The sequence below is a fragment of the Oncorhynchus masou genome, chromosome 18, assembly GCF_036934945.1.
Source record: "Oncorhynchus masou masou isolate Uvic2021 chromosome 18, UVic_Omas_1.1, whole genome shotgun sequence".
Lineage (NCBI taxonomy): Eukaryota > Metazoa > Chordata > Actinopteri > Salmoniformes > Salmonidae > Oncorhynchus > Oncorhynchus masou.
This window is the reverse complement of record NC_088229.1, coordinates 17,446,142-17,460,638: the sequence shown is the minus strand read 5'-3', so window position 1 is coordinate 17,460,638 and position 14,497 is coordinate 17,446,142. Positions and strand designations below refer to the sequence as shown.

The window sequence follows — 14,497 nt, the reverse complement described above, 5'->3', positions numbered from 1 at the left end:
ATTGTGTGATGATGTCATTACGTAATGTAAAACTGCGTCATTACGTAGAATACACAATAACGTAACTTAATTGACTGGTCATCTCAGTGTAAAAAAATATGAACATTTGTGTTTAGATTTGTTTATCACATTTTTATTTGTAAAAGTAATTTCAACACACTTTTTTATGATCAGATATTTTTTTAAACACATTGAATTATTGAACAATTACACATTATTGAACAATTACATTTGATTGATTTTCTTAACTAGTAAACCTACACATTCTGATCAATTATAGTTTTAAGCATTGGTAGTTAACATGCTACCTAACTGATCAACAATTATAAGTACACTCTAATAACAAGGTATCTATGCTATCTTATTGAACAAGCAACTTAACTCAAATAATGTGTGCGTTCGGCAGCTTTCTCCAGGTTGTTGTGCTGCTTGGCTGGCTAGCTGATCAATGGTTTCCTCCAGATATTGCCACTGTTCTTGCTCACACTGCGGTCGGTATACACTGCCACCATCAGCTGTGTCTCCGCCAGTTCCAGAAAGTCCACTCCTTGCATACGTACTGTAAATATGACGAATCATAGATTGGCAAGGAAGTCATCACGGACGCATTATCAGTGCCAATACCCCGAAGATTTTCTTTAAGGTTACACTTCTCAAGAAACTCAACTACCGCCTTTGCTATTGATCTGGCATCGCCCCCCCTTCAATTCAACCAGCCCGAGAAATGTGGACCCCGCTATTTTTTTTTACCACTGAAATACCGAATCACCACACCCAGGTATTTCGAGACACTGACATCCCCCACATCTGATTTTACCCTTTTGTGAAAATAAGGAGCCAGTACTCCCCTAATCATTTCTGTGCACTTGGTGCCGTGCATTTGGAAGTTTGTTGCTGCCACAGAATCTGAAAAGGCAGCTTTGCAAGCCATACCTAAATGGTTGCATGCTAGCAGCGAACAATGCTCTGCAGTGGCCGTTGCCATAGTAGCTTCTGCGCTTTTGCAGTTATCCACTTTGGTAATGTAGACTGCGTTGTGGGGTTGTACGGTTTTGATTTATTTATATGCTTTGCTGTAGCACATTGTTTTTTGATGTCATACATTGTTGCAAGCATATCTGATTTGCAGTATGCACAGTATGCCCAACAACCATCCCCAATTACTGGCTTCAGCCAACCTTTAAATTCAGGTACAGACTCTCACTCTTTTCTGTACTTCTGGCTGTACAGTTTTGATTGAGACATGTTGATTGATGTTGTAAGTTCTGTTCAAGATCAAACATTCGTGACCAACTATATTTATTGGGTTTGTCTCGTCGAAAGCATACTACTGCTGCAGTCAGCCAACATTGATTTGCAATTTGGTGATATTGTTGCTGGCCTGTTGCAGCCTGTGCAATAACTGAGCGCCTGCTGTTGACGTCACTCACAATGCAATTTTGCAGCCAGGCACATGTGTTGTGACTGAGTGTGACATAGAAAATCGTTTTTGTGTAATTTAGAGCGGAAATGCGTGCATTTTAGCATTTGAGTCACTTTTCAAAAGGTGCTAACAGTTCTAAATACATTTTAAAAGTAGCTAAATTTGTTGCTAGGTGCTGTTTGAAAAAAAGTTGCCAGGGTAGTCTGAAAAGTTGCAAAATCTAGCAACAAAATTGCTAAATTGGCATCACTGTTTCCGTCTCTGTCCATTTGAAACCGCTCACATGTGAGGTGCACATGCGAGGAACATTCACGCGAAGGCCGACCGCCGTCGGTACATTGCTGCGTCTGTGAAGAATAATAGTTTATACAAATGATAAGTTAACATTTTGATCTGTTTCATTGCATTAATTGAAACGCCATATACCTCCACTACGCTACTTTATTGCGCATCGTACAGTAGGTATTAAGAATTGAGTATACGCAATGTCCATGGAAAAATACTTGGGTATATGGTGCATATACCACCCTCTAAACCACGGTGCACATCAGTCATCGATAATTGAGCGTTGGCGATTGAGTTTGTACACTGCCATGGGACACAACGCAACGCGAGCAGTATTGCAGCTTTCCTTTATTTCAAAGAAAGCGTCCCATCAATGGCTGATGTCAATGCTGGGTGGCTGTTGTGTAGTAAATAAAATGGTAATAGAACATTCATGATTTCTTTGACAAAGCCTCTTGAGTATGTTCATATTTAGTCAGTTTTGTCTTTAAAAGGAAACTCTCAGACAGGTTTTGGGAATAGTATCACAGTTCTCATCCCAGATCCAACAGGCTCATTTTTGTTGGCTCGGCCAAGCACCAGATATGTTCAGCAGCTTTAGTCCTGAAAGGAATGCAGCCAGCTGCCTGGACACCCAGCCCATGGTTGTCTTTTTGGCTCCCTTTCTGCGCCTGTCGTTGTCTAAATATGCCAGGCAGACTAAATAACCTTTTTGCCCGCTTTGGGGACAATACAGTGCCACTGACACGGCCTGCAATGAAAACATGCGTTCTCTCCTTTACTGTAGCCGAGGTGAGTAAAACATTTAAACGTGTTAACCCTCGCAAGGCTGCAGGCCCAGACGGCATCCCCAGCCACGCCCTCAGAGCATGTGCAGACCAGCTGGCTGGTGTGTTTACGGACATATTCAATCAATCCCTATACCAGTCTGCTGTTCCCACATGCTTCAAGAGGGCCACCATTGTTCCTGTTCGCAAGAAAGCTAAGGTAACTGAGCTAAACGACTACCGCCCCGTAGCACTCACTTCCGTCATCATGAAGTGCTTTGAGAGACTAGTCAAGGACCATATCACCTCCACCCTACCTGACACCCTAGACCCACTCCAATTTGCTTACTGCCCAAATAGGTCCACAGATGATGCAATCTCAACCACACTGCACACTGACCAAACCCATCTGGACAAAAGAAATACCTATGTGAGAATGCTGTTCATCGACTACAGCTCGGCATTTAACACCATAGTACCCTCCAAGCTCGTCATCAAGCTCGAGACCCTGGGTCTCGACCCCGCCCTGTGCAACTGGGTACTGGACTTCCTGACGGGCCACCCCCAGGTGGTGAGGGTAGGCAACAACATCCCCACCCCGCTGATCCTCAACACTGGGGCCCCACAAGGGTGTGTTCTGAGCCCTCTCCTGTACTCCCTGTTCACCCATGACTGTCTGATCATGCACGCCTCCAACTCAATCATCAAGTTTGCGGACGACACAACAGTGGTAGGCTTGATTACCAACAACGACGAGACGGCCTACAGGGAGGAGGTGAGGGCCCTCGGAGTGTGGTGTCAGGAAAATAACCTCACACTCAACGTCAACAAAACTAAGGAGATGATTGTGGACTTCAGGAAACAGCAGAGGGAACACCCCCCTATCCACATCGATGGAACAGTAGTGGAGAGGGTAGTGAGTTTTAAGTTCCTCGGCATACACATCACAGACAAACTGAATTGGTCCACTCACACAGACAGCATCGTGAAGAAGGCGCAGCAGCGCCTCTTCAACCTCAGGAGGCTGAAGAAATTCGGCTTGTCACCAAAAGCACTCACAAACTTCTACAGATGCACAATCGAGAGCATCCTGGCGGGCTGTATCACCGCCTGGTACGGCAACTGCTCCGCCCTCAACCGTAAGGCTCTCCAGAGGGTAGTGAGGTCTGCACAACGCATCACCGGGGGCAAACTACCTGCCCTCCAGGACACCTACACCACCCGATGTTACAGGAAAGCCATAAAGATCATCAAGGACATCAACCACCCGAGCCACTGCCTGTTCACCCCGCTATCATCCAGAAGGCGAGGTCAGTACAGGTGCATCAAAGCAGGGACCGAGAGACTGAAAAACAGCTTCTATCTCAAGGCCATCAGACTGTTAAACAGCCACCACTAACATTGAGTGGCTGCTGCCAACACACTGACTCAACTCCAGCCACTTTAATAATGGGAATTGATGGGAAATGATGTAAAATATATCACTAGCCACTTTAAACAATGCTACCTAATATAATGTTTACATACCCTACATTATTCATCTCATATGTATACGTATATACTGTACTCTATCATCTACTGCATCCTTATGTAATTCATGTATCACTAGCCACTTTAACTATGCCACTTTGTTTACATACTCATCTCATATGTATATACTGTACTCGATACCATCTACTGTATCTTGCCTATGCTGCTCTGTACCATCACTCATTCATATCTTTATGTACATATTCTTTATCCCCTTACACTGTGTATAAGAAATTAGTTTTGGAATTGTTAGTTAGATTACTGTTGGTTATTACTGCATTGTGGGAACTAGAAGCACAAGCATTTCGCTACACTCACATTAACATCTGCTAACCATGTGTATGTGACAAATACAATTTAATTTGATATTTTACCTGTCTAAACACGCACAAACACAGACATACAGTATATTCTGAGCGGAGGTTCATTGTTATTTCGAGGAGACAAATTTGAAAGCAGTACTCTTTTGATTTCTGACATGCTTGTGTTGTTAGCATTGTGCTATCTATGTACACTGAACAAAAATATAAACCCATCATGTAAAAAGTGTTGGTCCCATGTTAGATGAGCTGAAATAAAAAAATCTCATGTTCCATATGCACAAAAAGCTTATTTATCTCTGTTGTGCAGTGATGTATTTACATCCCCGCTTGTGAGCATTTCTCCTTTGCCAAGATAATCCATCCACCTGTCAGGTGTGGCATAGCTGATTAAACAGCATGGTCATTACACAGCTGCACCGTGTGCTGGGGACAATAAAAGGCCACTTTAAAATGTGCAGATTTGTCCCACAACACAATGCCACAGATGTCTCAAGTTTTGAGGGAGCATTCAATTGTCATGCTGACTGCCTGAATGTCTACCAGAGTTGTTGCCAGAGAATGGAATGTTCATTTCTCTACCATAAGCTGCATCCAACGTTCGTTTTAGAGAATTTGGCAGTACGTCCAACCGGCCTCAAAACCGCAGGCCATGTGTAATCAGCCAGCCCAAGACCTCCACATCCGGCTTCTTCACATGTGGGATCATCGGGGTGGGGGGGATCATCTGGGGAGTGGGATCATCTGGGGAGTGGGGGTCATGAATTTATTTAAATTGACTGATTTCCTTATATGAACGTCTATGAACTGTAACTTAATTGTTGCATGTTGTATTTATATTTTTGTTCAGTATGTTTTATTTACAGAGAGAAAGAGAGAGCAGAAGACACATTCCGACCAAACTTGATTAATATAATTATCAATATACCACCATAACAATGTTTATGATGAATGGAACAAGGCCTTTTAAGTTTCATTTGAAACTCCCATCCAACAGTCAGAGACATGCTCCGTCTAAAAATATGAAAGCACACTTAACTTAATTGTGCCTATTACAGTTAACAAGGGCCATTCTCTGGGTGTTGACTAGAGGTCCTAAGGAAGGGAAGGGAAGGGAGGAGCATCGGAGAGGCGAGGACTCTGTCTGACTGGCAGACTGAGAGCTGAAAGAGGCCCCTGGTTTAATCTCCACCCTGCCTGTCTGCATGCAGAGGGAGCGTCAGATGGCTCTGACAGAGAGACCAGACCAGCTTACTGAGCCCAGGCAACAATTAGAGCTCCAGATTAAGGGGGCTTTGGACTACTGAAAACTGTTCATATTCTCTTCCTTCTTCTTATGGATCCTCTCTATACTGGGATTCCTTCCTGCCCCCCAGCTTAATGGCACTGGCAAGAACATATCTACGTTTTGTGGATAGCTTGAGTAGACATCCTGCATGTTTATGTGTATGGAACACAGCCTACAGGTGTATTTATTGACTTGTTAACATAGTAAGAACATGGTTCAACCTGAGTGACTGGGAACTTGTGGGAAAACACTTGTGCTGTTTTTCTTGTGTGTACTGTATTTGTGCCTGCTTACTTGCAGCCCCCACTACACGCGCGTGCGCACACCTCCAGTCCCAAGCAGAGCACACGGAGACAATGACAGGAAATACATTAGCAGGACTTCCATTGTATCTCCCCATACGTCCTCATTTCCTGTATAGGAGTCATAGCGGGTGGTGGTGGTGCTGGAGAGCGGTAACTCCTTCGGCTCTCCTCTTCTCCCTGGGCCAAGGAGGCCACCCCTTGAGGTGCTAGAGGAGGGGGAGATCTCTCTGTCTGGCTCCAGGCAGAGGGGGCCTAATCCAGCTAATTTCTGGTGCATGTCTGGCTGCTTGTATGGCTGGCTGCGTGGTTGACTGGCTGGCTTGCTGGCTGGCTGGCTTACTGACTGGCTGTCTCAAGCTCTAGTCACAAGACCTCTGTGTACTTCGACATTGAACTTTGTCTGCTCCTTCTATCCCCTGTAATGGTGTAAACAATGGCTTGGGGACTACGTGGCTGTCTGTCCTGCCATCAGGTAGATGTGTGTAGTGTTATACTGTGACCTTATACTGTGACCTGTCTCTTATCTCAGCCAGACCACTGCCCTGGCTGTGTGTTGATGGATGTGTGGAGCTTTATACTGTGAGCTGTCTCTCTGTAGGCCTACCTAACCTCCCCAGGGCTCCAGGCTAACCCTTACCCTACCTAACCTCTTCCCCATTTCAGATTGTCAATGATGTGTACGCAGAGGTACTTGAAGCTTTTCACCTTCTCCACTGCATCCCTGTGGATGGGGGCATGCTCCCTCTGCTGTCTCCTAATGTTCACAATCAGCTCCTTTGTTTTGTTCACACGGGAGAGGTTGTTTTCCTGGCACAACTCCACCAGTGCCCTTACCTGCTCCCTGTAGTCTCGTCATTGTTGGTAATCAGGCTTACCACTTTTGTTGTCTGCGAACTTGATTATTGAGTTGGAGGCATGCATGGCCATGCAGTCATGGGTGAACAGGGCTGTAGAGAGGAATGAGCACATACCCTTGTGGGGCCCCTGTGTTGAGGATCAGCGTAGTGGTGTTGCCTACCTTCACCACCTGGGGGCGACATGTCAGGAAGTCCAGGACCTAATTGCACAGGGTGGTGTTCAGACCCAGGGCCCGACCTTAATGAAGGGATCTATGGTGTTGAATGCTGAGCTGTAGTCAATGAACAGCATTCTTACATAAGGATTCCTCTTGTCCAGATGGGACAGGGCAGTGTGATGGCGATTGCGTCATCTGTGGATCTGTTGGTGCGGTTTGCAACTTACAGTGGGTTGTGTCTGGTTCCCGAGACTACTCTGTACCTGAGCCCAACTACTGACCAGGTAGATTGGTACATCCGCTGTACTGACCCTCACACCCATCTCTCCCCAGGTGTGCCACCATTCGGACTGCCAGGACCTGAACAACAAGAGCCCACTTAATTTGTGTGAGTCATGTGACTCCCGCTGCCACCTGGAAGACACAGACAACATGCACTTTGACCGACACCCCCGCTTTGACCTACAACCCCAAGGTACACCACATTTCCATTTCACACATGCGTATTAATATACACTTGTACATGTGTGAAATGGAACAAATAATGTGTAAGCACCCACATAATAATAATAATAATAATTATTATTATTATTATATGCATGAAAAGTAACACTAGCACATCTTCCTGTTCCACCACAGACTTCCCCCCACCTGTGATTTCTATCTTAAACTGGGGTTCATAACCTTAAGATATGAGACTGTCTGTCATGCAATTACGGCTTCTAGGCTCATTGAACTGTTAGTCGTGACAGCTAGACTGACTCATTCTATCTGCGTCATCCATCGTGACTGTCTTCCACATTTAGAAGAGTTGATCAACTTTTGTCATGCTACATTAAACTGGAAGTACCTGTGTTATTAAGGAAAGTGTTATTAAATAATATTATTAATGATCTAATATTCTGTGTAACCCCCGTGTAAGGTTCCATCCTGGCCCGGAATGTGTCGACGCGCTCCTGTCCCCCCCCCACCAGCCCCCCCTCTGACCTGGAGGAGGAGGATGAAGGGGCCAACAACCAAGGGTATGTCAATCCTCGTTATGCGAAAATGTATTACATCTGTCTGTCTGCATGGCGCTTGTCACTTCGATTTAAAATACAAAATGTTAACTAGATCAGCGAGTAGTGTCCTCTTTGACTGCACTGCTCTATTTATATACAATAGTTGTAGTTATGCTTCAGTTAGTGTTGACCTGTTGTTCCATAGATCAGGGATCATCAGCTATATTCAGCCACGGGATGGTCAGGGGGCCAGAACATGTTTAGAAAACATTTGTAGACTCAATTACTTCAGGAAGCCCAAACAGATATAATGTTTGACTAAAGCATAATAATTTCAAACCTTTCTTACATTTGTATACGTTCACATTTATCTATATTTTATACCTGGGAATACTTTAGAACTTGATTTCCAAAATGAAAATCCATTGGAGCTGATTTGCTGAGAGGAACTAGTGGGACAAATTTAGTCCAAGGGCCACCAGTTGGTGAGCCCTGCCATAGATGTTAAATTACACTATGTGCATAGGATATTCTTTTTCTTTCAGGGAGCGTAAAACTGGGGGTCTGAAGTTGGTGAAGAAGAAACCACGGCGACGGCACACAGATGTGAGTATTGATACAGCCAGGTAGGGGTGTGACACACACGCCCCTTAAGAAACCACATCTCTTCACCTTAGACTTGTCCCAATACTATTAGGAACTATGTTGGTTAGAACATACCTGTCTTATTGTATGTGGTGGAAAGTTAGATTGTATGATGATCACAGTGCCAACATGGCTACAGGCTTCAAGCTGTTAAGTTACACCACTGAAAATGGCAGCCATTATCAGCAGAGGCCAGGGACCCAGGTTAGGGAGTGAAATATAATGGTGTCCAATGGTCCATCCCTGAGTGTTCCTGGCCAGTCAGTCTGCCTGGTAAAGTGCCTCCCTGTGGATCTAATGAGAGAGAAATCACTATAGGAGCTCTGGCCTTCCCAGTTTTACAGCCATTATCTTCTATTGTCTGTCGCCCCCTGCAGGACCCCAGAAAGGAGTGCTTCAGCCTCAAGTTTGATCTGAACGTGGACATTGACACAGAGATCGTCCCCGCTGTGAAAAAGAAGACCCTGAGGCGAGTTAGGAGAATTGGTAGTGGGCTGAATAAATAGGGATGATTGTGACCGATTTCTGTCTTTTCTATTTAAGGTCTGGTCTGAGTTTGTCCAAGGCATGGGTCAAAGTCATAGTATATAATAATGTTCCATTTGATTATTTGGATAGGACCCACTGCATTAGTGTTGCATAAACATATGGTGTGAATGGTCTCTGTTGACTCTGTCCTGTGCTTACATAACTGTATTGAGTGAATGTTCTGTGTTCATTCTGTTCTCTCTGTCCTGTGTGTTCCTCTATTCCAGGGAGGTGCTGGGCCCTGTGTTTGAACGAAAAGGTATTGAGTTATCCCGGGTAGATCTGTTCCTAGACCAGTCCAACACTCCGCTGTCCCTCAACTTTGAGGCCTACCGCTTCGGGGGCCACTATCTCAAGGTCAAAGGTAAGAGTCAACTGCATCAGAGGACCAGTCAGAACATTTTCCTCAAGCTTCACAATTAATAGAATAAAATAACTCTGTGGAAGTATGGGTGTTTTTGATTCTAAGCAAACCAAGGTACAATGTGTTTCAACTTTTGATTACTGCCCTGCACTGAAAACTACATTTTAAGGGTTGACAAAATATGAAACAAACACCAATCTAATGAATTTGCATTTATTATAGAGTATTTGGCTCCTCTTTGTACCCCCGAGCATAAACAATGCCTGGGTGAGACCGATGGCAGAGCCTCAGTTTCCTGTCTCTCCCTTGATTCAGAGGAAACTGGACAGAGTCCTTCATCTTGGATCCCTGGAGGAGACTATGACCTTTTCTCATTTAGGAAAAAGTCTGACCTCCAGCCTCTCTCTCTGTCCTCTCCTCCCTGACCCTCAAACCCACGAGAGGTTTAGTGGTCGAGGAGAAGTCAATTTGTTAACAGGTGAACGGAAGAGTGTTCTCCCCTTCTCGACAGCCTACTTTCATTGAGGATAGTCATGTGTATCTTATCTGAGTCCCTCGTGGAATAGTATTGAAATCTGCCACATCCCCTTTGAATCAGCTTTTGCTTTGTCAGAGTAGAAAAGCATGCACACTTTACACTTGTTTTGGGATCTACCCCTGTAAACGTAATTTGCCTGGTAAGGCACGAGTAGAAAAGGAGTCTGATTTCATACAATTACCTTTTCGTTTACTTTCCCTCTCCACGACACCTCTCCTTGATTTACCTTTGCCCTTTTTCATAAGGAGGTGAGAGAGGACACATGAGTTGAGCAAATCCAATTGAGAAAAGGCCTATATCTGTAGCAGAAGCCTTTGGATCAAAGACCCATACACGGTTAGCTGAGAACGTGCGCGCACGTCTTAATCGACGTCATTGGTACCTGGGGAACAGTGGGATAACTGCCTTGCTCGGGCAGAACAACAGATTTTTACCTTGGTAGCTAGTGGATGTTATCCAGCAACCTTTCGGTTACTGGCCCAATGTTCCTACCCACCAGGCTCTCAACTTATCCAATGCAATCTGCAGCTATTACGCAAATTTTAAAAGCTAGCCTTGTTGTATAATATTTTCACAATCTAATGTTTAAAAGGGATTTAAGACTGTCCACTAGAGATCCTGTTTTGGTGCCTGAGGAAAGAGAACTGAAACAGGAAGCTAGTCCTGAAATAAATAAATGTTGATGCACTTCTCTATTACACCTACCTATCTTCAAGAAGAGAATTATAACACACTAAGCTAACCCTCCATGTTGGTTCCTCCTCAGCACGGCCAGGTGATGAGCTGAAGGTGGAGCAGGGAGTGAAGGACCTGCGCTCGCTCAGTTTGCCCAACATGAAACCCTCCTCTGGGGTTCAGAGCTCCTACATCCTCACTGCGGGCAGTGAGAGGGTGGAGCACGGCTCTCTGGGACGCATGAAGAGCAACGTTGACCTACTGGTCAGCGCAGCCTCTACTACAGTATGTATTCACTCACACACTGCAACTGATGTACATCAAATCTCTCTTTCGCGCACACCATGGGTCCATATACAGTATACACACAGAGTTCAGGTGGGCCTTTGCAGATGGGCCTTGAACAAATGAAGGAAAGGAGGGGTTTTCAACAACAATGACAAAAATCATGAGAAGGGCTTACCAAGAAAAACATCCAAAATCACTAATTCAAGGAGTTGAAGCACTCAACAAAAAAAGCAGAGTGATTTATTTTAGGTCACTTTAGTTTGTTGTCCAGGATGTGAACAGGTGACAGATGTTACCACTACATGAGCTCAGTATAAGCACACTTAAACTATACATCCTATCTGACTTATACACACCTACTACTGGTTGTGACTAGATGGAGTACATTTACTACCGGTTGTGACTTTTTGTTGCAGGTTTGGAGAGCATTTTTCAGAACCTTAACCTAATTATCCTAACCTGTTACATTAAGAGATGAGGGGGTAGTTAGGAGAATTAAACATCTTGAAACTTTAGATGCCACTTTCTACCTCTTTCCATAATCTAACCCTTTATCCCATGATGCCTTTATGAAGTGGATCGTTTTATGAAGTGGATGATAATCCAGTCATTATCATAACCCTATTTTTCATTACCTTGCTATCTTTCATCCCATCGGAACACTTAAACTCTGCTTTACTCATATGCCTTGTGCTGTGCCAGCCACCTCTATGGCCTTCAAGCCTTTCTGGGTAGGCTGGTGACCTAGAAGAAGAGGCATTGCCATTAGCTGCTTATTCTGGCTGACAGGAAGAACCCGGTAGTGTTCACTTTGGCCTGGAGGAGAGGTGCTGGGTGAAGGAGTGCTGGACCAGGGGGAACTGGCACCCTGCTTCACCCTGTGTTAATAGACCGTGGGAGATGCTAGAATCATAAGGTTTAGTGTCCTGTCTGTCTCATTCTGTACTACAGTTATTCTCCGACTGACTAAAACCTACATTCTGAGATGTCATTTAGTCAACTTTGCTGGAAGAAAATAAGATTGTGAAATTGTCCATTGCCTTCTCAGTATAATCTCGGAACCCAGAAAAATGTTTGGCGTGCCAGCAAGTCAATTTGTGTTAAGTCTGTCATGAGCGACTACTTTCAGTATGAAAACAGCATGCTCTTTTTGTGCCATACTCTTTCGCTGCCTCTGCACATTGCTTTGAAAGATTGGTAACTGTCTTGTGTGGACTAGCCCTCTCCGCTTACAGATTGAAAAACAAGTCAATGGGTGTGAACTGTGGAGATCCCTGCAGGCAAGTCTAGACCCACTCAGTCAGTACTCACACACTCAGGTGAGACAGTGTAGCATTGCATGCACTGAAAACGTGTGATGTCATTGCGGCCGTGCTGCTGTGCTAGGCAACGGGGTAGAGCCTGGGAGGATACCTGAGGTTTCTGTAATTTAGGGATTTTAGTGTCTGTCTGCGGGTCGGTAAGTCATCATCCTTGGACATTAAGTTCTTATGGCTGAATTCCCGTTAACGGATCGATTTGACAGTGAAAGTGCAGGGCGCCAAATTCAAACAACAGAAATCTCAAAATTAAAATTCCTCAAACATACAAGTATTATACACATTTCAAAGATAAACTTGTCGTTAATCCCACCACAGTGTCCGATTTCAAAAAGGCTTTACGACGTAAGCATACCATGTGATTATGTTAGGTCAGCACCTAGTCACAGAAAAACACAGCCATTTTCCAGCCAAAGAGAGTCACAAAAAGCAGAAATATAGATCAAATGAATCACTAACCTTTGATCTTCATCAGATGATACTCCTAGGACTTCATGTTACACAATACATGTATGTTTTGTTCGATAAAGTTCATATTTATATCCAAAAATCTCAGTTTACATTGGCGCTATGTTCAGTAATGTTTTGCTTCCAAAACATCCGGTGATTTTGCAGAGAGCCACACCAATTTACAGAAATACTCATCATAAATGTTGATGAAAATACACGTGTTATACATGGAATTAAAGATATACTACTCCTTAATGCCAGATTTTAAAAAATCTTTACAGAAAAAGCACACCATGCAATAATCTGAGTACATGCCCAAAACAAGCCATACAGATATCCGCCATGTTGTGGAGTCAACAGAAGTAAGAAATAGTATTATAAATATTTACCTACTTTTGATGATCTTCATCGGAATGCACTCCCAGGAATCCCAGTTCCACAACAAATGTTTGTTTTGTTCGATAAAGTCCATATGCCTAGTTCACAAATCCAAATTCACAAGGCGCAGGCACTTAGTTCAGACGACAGTTCCATTACAGTTCGTAGAAACATGTCAAACGATGTATAGAAGCAATCTTTAGGATGTTTTTATCATACATTTTCAATAATATTCCAACCGGACAATTCCTTTGTCTTTAGAATTGAAAAGGAACGCAGCTAACTCTCATGGTCACGCGCCTGAGTGAGCTCATGACATTCTGCCAGACACCTGACTCAAACTGCTCTTATTCTCTCCCCCTTCACAGTAGAAGCCTGAAACAAGGTTCTAAAGACTGTTGACATCTAGTGGAAGCCTTAGGAAGTGCAATCGGACCAAATTTACACTCTTGGATAGGCAAAGACTTGAAAACCAACAAATCTCAGATTTCCCACTTCCTGGTTGGATTTTTTCTCAGGTTCTGTTATACTCACAGACATCATTCAAACAGTTTTAGAAACTTCATAGTTTTCTATCCAAATCTACTAATAATATGCATATCTTAGCTTCTGGGCCTGAGTAGCAGGCAGTTTACTCTGGGCACCTTATTCATCCAAGCTACTTAATACTGCCCCCAGCCATAAGAAGTTAAACATGTCTGTCTGATTTAGTCAGGAGTTTGGTCATACTGTTCCTCTCCAATCCTGTCTTTGTTTAGTTTGAGGAGTCTCATTCAGTCAAAGACAAGCAGTAAATGCATGATATACAAAACCCCTTCAGAAAAAAAGAAAGTAAAAAAGCCTGTATCAGCTCACTCAAACTTGGACACTGTTTATATTCATGCACAGAGAGCAGCCATTCTCATTATGCCCTCAAGGAGGCGATAAAGAGAAAAGTAAAGGTACACACTTTAAAGAACTGCCCCTATAAATTACACAATGTACATGGGACAATGTTAAAATTCCAATAGCTCTACATTTCAATTACTTAACCTCAAACCAACTATACATTTTAGAAATTCCTTTAAAAATATTGAAAGCATTTAATGAGAACTAAAAGGTGTGCAACATTGAAAATATTGTCTCATTTACATTGTGTAATTTATTGACGGTCCCTAACTAGCCCTGGAGATAGGTTATCCAAAGTCAAACCAACTTTCCCACAGTTGCACACCAAACAGCTGAAGCTAATTGGCTAAGTAATTTGGCTAACTCTTCACACCTGCAAACACACACACTTAATAATGTAGTCTGATTTCTTGTTCTGGAGGCAGCTCTGCTGAGTGGTCACTAGCTGGCACAGCCACAGTCAACCTTAATGCCTAAACCTAACCTTAAA

General features: G+C 43.7%; 1 protein-coding gene across 3 annotated transcripts in view; it reads left to right on the top strand.

Annotated features, from left to right (window-relative positions):
* Window positions 1–14,497, top strand: part of plekhg5b (pleckstrin homology domain containing, family G (with RhoGef domain) member 5b) — a 118,967-nt gene that overhangs the window by 80,851 nt on the left and 23,619 nt on the right. For all 3 annotated transcript variants that reach the window (XM_064922406.1, XM_064922407.1, XM_064922408.1), the window contains 6 exons: window positions 7,267–7,408; window positions 7,856–7,955; window positions 8,480–8,540; window positions 8,957–9,048; window positions 9,335–9,471; window positions 10,776–10,969. In XM_064922406.1, coding sequence (XP_064778478.1) covers window positions 7,267–7,408; window positions 7,856–7,955; window positions 8,480–8,540; window positions 8,957–9,048; window positions 9,335–9,471; window positions 10,776–10,969 — 726 coding nt within the window. The remainder of the gene's footprint in view (window positions 1–7,266; window positions 7,409–7,855; window positions 7,956–8,479; window positions 8,541–8,956; window positions 9,049–9,334; window positions 9,472–10,775; window positions 10,970–14,497) is intronic.